The sequence below is a fragment of the Haplochromis burtoni genome, unplaced genomic scaffold (genome assembly GCF_018398535.1).
Source record: "Haplochromis burtoni strain Fernald_Lab_line unplaced genomic scaffold, NCSU_Asbu1 Contig_1280, whole genome shotgun sequence".
NCBI classification, from domain to species: Eukaryota; Metazoa; Chordata; class Actinopteri; order Cichliformes; family Cichlidae; genus Haplochromis; species Haplochromis burtoni.
The window spans coordinates 47,607-56,756 of NW_024583641.1; the positions used below are offsets into that span (position 1 = coordinate 47,607).

General features: G+C 36.4%; 1 protein-coding gene across 1 annotated transcript; it reads left to right on the forward strand.

Annotated features, from left to right (window-relative positions):
- The first annotated feature begins 287 nt into the window (after window positions 1-287).
- Window positions 288-9,069, forward strand: LOC102301345. Its single transcript, XM_005952144.3, has 11 exons — window positions 288-433; window positions 523-695; window positions 815-955; window positions 1,319-1,457; window positions 3,146-3,326; window positions 3,836-3,977; window positions 4,490-4,633; window positions 5,905-5,951; window positions 6,034-6,066; window positions 7,373-7,449; window positions 8,576-9,069. The coding sequence occupies exons 1-11, from the start codon at window positions 320-322 to the stop codon at window positions 8,684-8,686; spliced, it is 1,302 nt and encodes a 433-aa protein (XP_005952206.1). The 5' UTR covers window positions 288-319; the 3' UTR covers window positions 8,687-9,069.
- The last annotated feature ends 81 nt before the right edge of the window (window positions 9,070-9,150 follow it).

A 9,150-nucleotide genomic window follows, 5' to 3' on the forward strand; every position in this document is an offset into this window, starting at 1 on the left:
ATTACTGACAAACATTGCTCTTGCATAAGATGGAGGGGACATTTCAAGTAGGGCATACTGTAATAACCAGAAAACTCACACCGACACCTCTAACCAACCACTGCTGAAAGAGTTTACAAAAATAAAATATAAAATAAAATTAAAATAAAAAACGGAGACCAAAGATCATGTCTAAAGTTCCTGGCAACCGGATTAGCCCTGCCTTCACAGTACATTATTGTCAGACAGACAACCATGAAACTTTTCTCGTACTACAACATGCCCCAGCCTACTTTTGCCTAATGACTTTCTTTTGTGCAGAGACTTTATCACATTCATCATGTCGCTCTCTGCACTGGTGCTGCTGCTGCTGCTCGTCTGTGTCCAGGCTAATTTTTATGGTATAGTGGTGAACTACTACCCAAGTGGCAATAATTCAACAGGAGCTTCCACTGTAAGTACACTTTCTTAAAAAATCAAGTAAATTTACTTTGTGAATTTTAAAATTATTTAGGTAAACATGTCTTCACTGTAAATCTGCAGGGCATTCTTTATTACAAGTTGGGCTACAGCTTCTGCTTGTACAGTGTGCCCTACTACATCAATGGTCAGCCACTTGTGCTACAAAAGGTCGATGAGCCGATAAGTGGAGAGTGGTGCCAAACTGAAGGAGTCATCTCTCAGTATTTTTCCAGCAACTCTATGTTTTCAATTCCGTGAGTGCACCCATACATAATTACATATGCATAAATATAGTCTTTGTTGTTGATTTGTCACTGAGGGGGAATGAAATTTAATACCACAACTTCTGAGAAGTCATTCATTTCTATTGCAGGGCCTCTGGCATAGACTGGATCTTTGGCATCAAAAATGGCATTGTATCATTTAAAATTCAGGCTCTGGTGGAACTGAGGATCCGCTCTGACATTGGCAAAGCCAACACATCACCACAGACCACTATCATACCAGCTATCAGGTCAGCCCTGTTTGTGGCTCCATTTCTTTTTTAGTAATTATACAAACATACATACATTCATACAATTTTATGTGTCACTTCTGGTAAATTCATTGCCTTTCAGACACGGAAAGTTTCTGTGTAGAGATGGATAAGGATAGAGAAGTCTTAAAGGGAAAAATTAACCTTTGGTCCTCCTTCATTAATGCAATTTTGAAGCTCTTGAACCATAAAAACCTGAACAGTGTCCAGGCTGTGGGTGTACTGAGTAGTTTTCAAACATGAACATATAAAAATGGTGTCAGATATTTCACAGAAATGAATGAATGAATTTGATTATTTTATATTTTTTATTTATTTATTTTTATTTTAACTTTCTTTCAGAGTTCCATCAAACTGTCCAAGAAATTTGAGCCTGTTGATGTTTGATCCTGATGGAGACATAGTGAAATGCAGAAATGGAGATGCATCTCTCTCAGAGTGTAGTCCCTGCACACCACCGTCTGTCCTCAGCCTTTCACCAGTAAGTAACAGCTATTACTCTTTTTGTCACACGGGACATGTTGGCATAAACATGAGTCCTCGTGTACCAATCTATACTAAATCTGATTGTAATGAATTTTTAAAACGATTTTGTAATAAGGTCGCTGCCATCAGGTCTAATATTTCTCCATCATCCTCTCAGTATCACATTTGCACTTTGCTTACTTCTGATGCCTGGTCCTCTTTTGCTCCTGTTACCGTACCTTAGAGGACATTAGTGCTCTGCTTGGTCATATGAAACTGACTTTAAACCACACTGACGCACTTCCTCCATCAGTTTTTTTTTAGTGTGTTTGACTCTATTGGCACCTGTATTCAGGAAATAATTCATTCTTCTCTTTATACCTGCTCAGTTCCCAACTTTTTTTAAGCAAGCTATTGTTAAACCAATATTAAAGTTTAGGTCCATCTCTTCCAGACAGTTACAGGCCAATATCATATTATTTGTGTCAAAGAAAAATCGGTTGCAGAACAACCTAACAACCTTTTGGAGAAAACAATGTTCTAGACATTTTTCCAGTCTGGTTTCCGCAAATTGTACTCCACTGAAACGCTTCTTACTTGAAGTGTCTAGTGACATTTTAATGGCAGCAGACACTGGAGAGTACACCGTTCTGGCTATATTGGATCTAACCTCTGCTTTTGATACTGTTGATCACAGTGTCATGATAAATAGGCTTAAGGATTTGTTCGGGATTACTGGTGTTGTTTTAAAATGCTTTATGCCGTATCTATCTGATCTTTTACTGTCTTTATGAATCAAGTGTTGTCCGAAACATCAGCTTTGCCTTCTGTGGTACCTCAAGGATCTGTTTTAGGTCCGATCCTCTTTTTGCTTTATATATTCCCTCTAGGCAAAATTATCAGATGTTACAATAATATTTCTTATCATCTCTATGCAGATGACATTCAGTTATACACTTCTTTCAAAGCTTCTGAGTTATATAAATTGGCTTGTTTAAATAATTGTCAGGAATCAAACAATGGTTAAACAACAATTTCCTCCAGTTAAATACAGATAAAATAGAAATTTTGATTGTTGCTCCTGATCTTATGATTTCAGAAATTAAGCAGGATATCAGTTTTTTAGGCTCTTCCGTTCAATCAAGTTTCGGGCAAGTCTTGGACACCCAAATCAAGAGACTTGGGTCTCATATTTGGTTGTTCAATGTCTCTTGAGAAAAACTTCAAACAAACTAATTTGAAACTGTTTTTATCATCTAAGAAACATTTCTAAACTCAGCCTACTGGTGTTAAAGGCAGAACTTGAGATGATTATTCATGCTTTTATTTCTTCTTGATTGGATTATTGTAATGGTCTTTTTACTTGTTTCAACAAATCAGCTTTGGTTCGCCTTTAGACTATACAGAATGCTGCGGCAAGACTTTTAATTGGCACAAACAAGAGGTCACACATTATTCAGTTTTTTGCTTCTCTTCTTTGGCTACCAGTAAATGTAAAAAAAATTAGTTGTAACTTTGTGAAAAGTTCTAAATAATTAATTTTTACTTACTTACTTGCAATGATGCTTGATCATAGCATCATTTCATATCATATCTGGCAGAGTTGGTATAAAAAACAAATCAAAACCCCTGCTTTTTGTTAATTTAGATAAGTGTAAACTCTATGTGAGGTGTCTTCATGGTCCAATTTCTGTCTTCTTGCAGTCGTCTTGTACTCTGTCATTCAGCCCCACAAACAGCAGTGATGAAGGTCCGTATGCGGTACAGCTGATGATAGAGGACTTTCCCAGACAGAACATAACGTTGACTCAAACCAACGGGCCACAAACAATAATAACAACCAACGACGCTATCAGCAAAATGCCAGTTCAGTTTGTCGTGAGAGGTACAAATAATTTCTCCTGGCTCCTGCTTAATGGCCCTGTTATTTTGGCCTTTTTTTCTTTTCACTCTGAAGCTAACATTACTTTATCCTTACTGCAGAAAATCCAGAATTTTTTAAGATTTAAAAAGCTTGTCTTTATGGCTGCTTATGAACTTGGAAAAAGCTTTCTCTTGGCTACCTGTAGATGAGAAAAACAATCCTGGTGGACCAGTTAGAGCAGGGGTAGGGAACGGTAGTCCTTGAGAGCTGGTGTCCTGCAGGTTTTAGATCTCACCCTGGGTCACCACACCTGAATCAAATGATTAGTTCATTACCAGGCCTCTGGAGAACTTCAACACATGTTGAGGAGGTAATTTAGCCATCTAAATCAGCTATGCTGGATCAAGGACACATCTAAAACCTGCAGGACACCGGCACTTGAGGCCTGGAGTTCCCTACCCCTGAGTTAGAGTTTCTATCCTTAAAAAATGTCTTTATTATTGTCATCACTGCTTTGTGTGTTGCTTCAGTGGATCCTGCAGTGCCATCGTGCACAGAGGGACTCTTTCTACCCATGTTCCTGCCTCCAACCCCAGCCCACAGAACCCAGCTCTACACCTACGTCAATCAGACTCTGGCTATCAGCATCAAGGCACAGACACTTAACTCCACGTAAGTAGATCTCTAAATATATAATTAAAGGCTTTATTTGTTAAATTACCAATGATTAACACATCCTGCAGCACTGACTGTTTCAAAAATTAAAATGTAGCTTTAATGCACAAATCAAACCTGTTTTTCATTTAATCAGATCATGAATCTTATCTTCTGAGTTGTGTAACTTTAACACTTCTAACTGCGCTTCTACAGACAGGTTTGACAAGCCAGCAACCCAACCGGTTTTATACTGATGTTAGGATGTACTAGCACTAGGTTAAGCTAAGACAATTAAAGAGAAACAAGAATAAAATAAATAGCTTTTTAGCCAAAATTGCTTGATTTTTACAGTAAATAAAATCTAAAATAATTATTTCAAAAATTATATAAAAGTCTGATATCTGGTCAAAATTTCACTCTAATAGTTGAAGCATTTACAGCATGTCACAGGTAAACACTTTTTTCTTATTGTAAATCATAAACTTTTTAAAAACTCACTTCTTTCTTTCTTTTTTTTTTTTTTAAAGGATCTCTGAGCTGCTGTTCAGCGCACCGCACACAGTAACAGAAAGTCAAACAGGCCCAGGACAGTTCACACTGACATGGACGCCATCTAACTCAGTAGCTGGACAAAGCCACCCCATTTGTTTTGTTGTCCAAGCTGTTTTAGGGTCAGTATCCTGTTTCATGAATACGATCCTACACAAAAGTATATTGAAACTTTCATTAAAACAAAGTGAAATGGAGCACATGTAATTTGCACATACATTTGAGTCTACTTCTGTTCCAATGAAACTATTTAACTTTGAGGACTGACTGGCTTAGTTCATTGCCTGCACTTTTTAATTTTGCTTTTATATTCACTCCGTCCAACCTTCATTCCTGTAAATCTTTCAGACGCAGGCATTTTAATTATCGTATCAAAACAAATGGAAGGCAGACTTAGAAAAGAAACCAAAATTCATTGAAGACAGTAGACATGGGTGTGTCAAATACCTCTGAGGAATTACTCCATAACAACAGAGACATACCTGAATGTGTGTGACAAGATCAACTTGATAGTTGAAAGAAGAGCAGAAACAGATAAAAACGGCAATGTTTTATAAAACAAGAACTGCCTCAGTAAGTAAAACAATGAGAAGAAAGAGAAAGAAGAGCAACACAGTGAGTCCAAACACAGTATACGGTCCAGCTGCAAACAAAGCTTTTTACTGTATTTGTGATAAGAACAGGAAGACTGGCCAAGTCAGTTTCCACATTTAAACCTGTAAATACTAAATGCAACATAGGTTAATGTGCCAACTTATAACTATAACTAACTGCAACTAACTATAATTTAATGCTAAAAACCTAAGTTTTTTCAATCTGTCCAAACTAATAAGATACCAAGTCCACAGCAACATACAAGTCTCTCCTTGTAAAGGCATACACATGTTATCTTTCCTTTCATAGCTGATTCATTATTTGGTGCACACCATTTTGTTAGTGTCTGATAAGAAAAACACTTAAAGCTTTTGTCCTTTTGAGTATAAAATCATGACTGTTAAGTGTTGAAGGGTACTGAGCCCACATTTTACCTGCTGAAATCCTGCCTCACTGGAAGAGCATTTCTAACAAAGATAGTAACGTTTAATGGTTTGGAGACTTGATGTTGGGACTGCATTAAATAATTGTGCAACAAATAAGTTTGATTTTATTTTTTATACTTGCAGAGTTACATGTAAACTTACTGATGCTAATTTTTTTAAAGCTATTCATAAGGCACTGCTTTTCATGTTCTTTGACTTCAATCCAAATCCATCAAACTGTACCAAACTGAAAAACATTTTTATTTAGATATGTAACTGTAAGATAAACTCTCTAAACATTAAAAAAATGTATATTAAAAATAATGTAAAATGCATTTTGATAAAGAATCTCTTGTACTGATTTATTTTCACAGGGCAGCCAAGTACCACTCTGAGCTTCGATGTGTCATTGCGACCGTTGGTGAGCAGTGTTTTAACGTCCAATACCAACAGCTACACAACTGATACAGTTCATGAGTAACCTCTGTTTCACCTTTTTACAGCATTGCCAACTACATCACCCAATACACCAGCGTGTGAGTATGAAGGCCTGGACTAAATCAAAGTTAGCCTGACTTATCAGATTTAGAGAATAAATAGAAAATAGTAGAAGAACAGAAACTAGTACTTGCATTAAAAATGAAGCAAACCAAATGGAGAGTCCAAAATGAATTGTGCTGGATCATCTTAATTTCATTTTCATCTTTATCACAAAACCTCCACTAGAGGGTGGAGTGGTATGTTAAAATCTAGGGCTGGCCAGCTTAGTTAACAGTGTTGGTCAAGTTACCTGAAAATAGTAGTTAGTCACTAATTACTGATTACTTCTCCAAGAAAGTAATCCCATACTTTACTGATTCCTTATTTTCAAAAGTAAGTTACTTTATTAATTAGTTACTTTTAAAAAACATGATACACAACCTGAAAATGTAATAAAGCAATAGACATTTCAGCCCAATTCTATTTTTTCTGCATATAGAAAATCTGTTTTGTCTGTTTTTAAAACTTGTTTTATTACTTACATTTTTTTTTTACTTTACACACATTGCATCAAGCAAAAATTAAGGAAGAAATTTGTTTAACATTTAAACCTATTTCCTGCATATTTCAGCATATAAAATAAAATATTTTTTTGTGTTTACACTCTTTCAAATAGATGCAAGTAAAACACAGCAAAAAATAAATAAAATCAAAGCGGCACTAAATCCTGTCGCTCTTAAATAACCTTTTTAACAGGAGTGGAGCAGGTGGAGATTTGCCCAGTGCCACAGCGGTCATGTCAATAGGGGGATCCGGGGATTTCTCTGTGAATTCTACATTCTAGTGGCAGCGAACTAGGTGGTTGCTCAGATTTAAAGTTTAATTTTTTGCTTTAAAAGAAGCTTTTCTTCCCATGCGGGCTAATGTTTTTGTCACTTTTCACAGAATCAAACTCAAAGTAATGTCAGTATTTCCAAGCTTTAAACGCTGCATGGTCGTACTCTGTCCCGCACTCCATATTAACCATTGTTGACCTACATGCGTCTGTTGCTGACATGGACGTCACACGCTCGTGCATCATTGTCATTAGACACTCTCACAAACAAAATCACAGTTTAGTAACGCAGTAATGCAGTGTGTTTAAACAAGTAAACAGTGAATGTAACAGTAATTTAATTGCTTTTTTGAAATAGTAATCACTTACTTTACTCATTACCTGAAAATAATGTAATCAGATTACAGTAAAGCATTATTTTTAACGCACTGGCGACCATCTCTGTTAATTAACAAACTACATAAAAAAATAACAACCCAAACGTTCTTGTTGGTTTAGAGACTAACATGGTGTCTTTGTGTTTCTAGATGTTGCAGCTCTGAAAATGAAGTTGTCTTCTACAGTGGACTTGTCTCAAATCAATAGGGATCTCTTCTTAAATCAGGTTAGAATTTTTCTTATCCAGAGTTAAACTGACCCCTGTGCAAACTGACCTCCTGCAACACTAACGTTTTGGACATGTGGTGTATACTTGTATACAGCGAATAACAAATGTATTAGAACACATGTCATGAAAACCAGAAAACAAAATTATCTTAAAAGTCTGCAAAAGAAAACTTGCTTAAAATTCATATTGGTATTCATTAAGAAAATAACAATTTGTATTCACTTTTCAAGTAAGTAAAGAAAAGTAAAATTTATTTATATAGCACCTTTCAAGATAAAATCACAAAGTGCTTTACAGAGGCAGAAAACAGACATTAAAATCTAAAACAAAACAAAATCAACCAAAAGCGAGTTTAAACAGATAGGTTTTTAACTGCTTTTTAAAAGACATGACTGAGTCCACAGATCTCAAACTCAAAGGGAGTGAGTTCCAGAGTCTGGGAGCCACTGATACAAACGCTCTGTCACCTTTTGTTTTTAACCTTGTATGCGGGACAACCAGCAACCCCTGGTCACAAGACCTCAGGGACCTGCTGGGGTGATAAGAAAGAAGAAGATCACTTAAGTAAATTGGAGCTACACCGTGCGGGGCCCTATAAGTCATGATTATGATCTTATATTGGACCCTGAACTTGACAGGGAGCCAATGCAGCTGAATCAGCAGGGGAGTGGCATGGGAGTATTTGTGATGCTTTGTCAGAAGCCTAGCAGCAGCATTCTGAACACCCTGCAGTTGTTCCAGGGAGGCATTGCTTAAGCAAGTAAACAAGGAATTACAATAGTCTAAGCGAGATGAAACAAAAGCATCAATAATCATTTCCAATTCGGAACGTGACACAATGGGACTCAGCTTAGCGATATCATTCACGAATTTCAGCTGGCGCACTGGACTTCTCTGAGAAATCTCTGAGCATAATTATGCTGTGTGGCAAGAAATGTATTTTGAGTCATTTAAAAGTCTGCACTCATGACTCACGTTATGACATATTTCAACAAATATACATTTTCCTCAACATAAAAATATTAAAACTGTTTTGCAGATGACATCTCAGATCCACTTTTCAAAGAAAAACCACACTTGAGAGAGCGGCGATGTTTTCTCACTGCTCCTTCTTTCTCCCCAGATTAAACAGAAACTGCAGTCATACGGACTGCCAGATGACATCAGTCTGCGCCTTATAAGCAGTGTGCCACAGATTGGCGTAACTGCAGCGTCCTCTAATTCTACAACATGAACCTGAAGTCCTGCATCTTCAGTCTTTCTGTACCAATTGGAAACATCTGTGTGGAAAGATAATACAAAATCTTACTTATCACACATAATTTTGCATTCAACCTGTCTGTCATAAAAATTGGTGATAAAACATTATTTGAAGTAGTGTTAAATTTTTAAAGGAATCATTCAAGATTTGTAATGTGTGTAATATAGTTCTAGATAATTCTGTTTCTTATACTCTCAGTGTATATATACATGCTTTTTTGGCGTCAGAAAGCGGTTCTTCCACATCTTAGCAATCTGTAGTTAGAAAAAAAATCTAACAAACAAAACAGTACGATTTTTGAAAACAATTTTTTTTCTACAAAATAAGTCAAACATTTTTCTTGTTCTCTAATACGTACAGTGGCTTGCAAAAGTATTCGGCCCCCTTGAACTTTTCCACATTTTGTCACATTACAGCCACAAACATGAATCTATTTT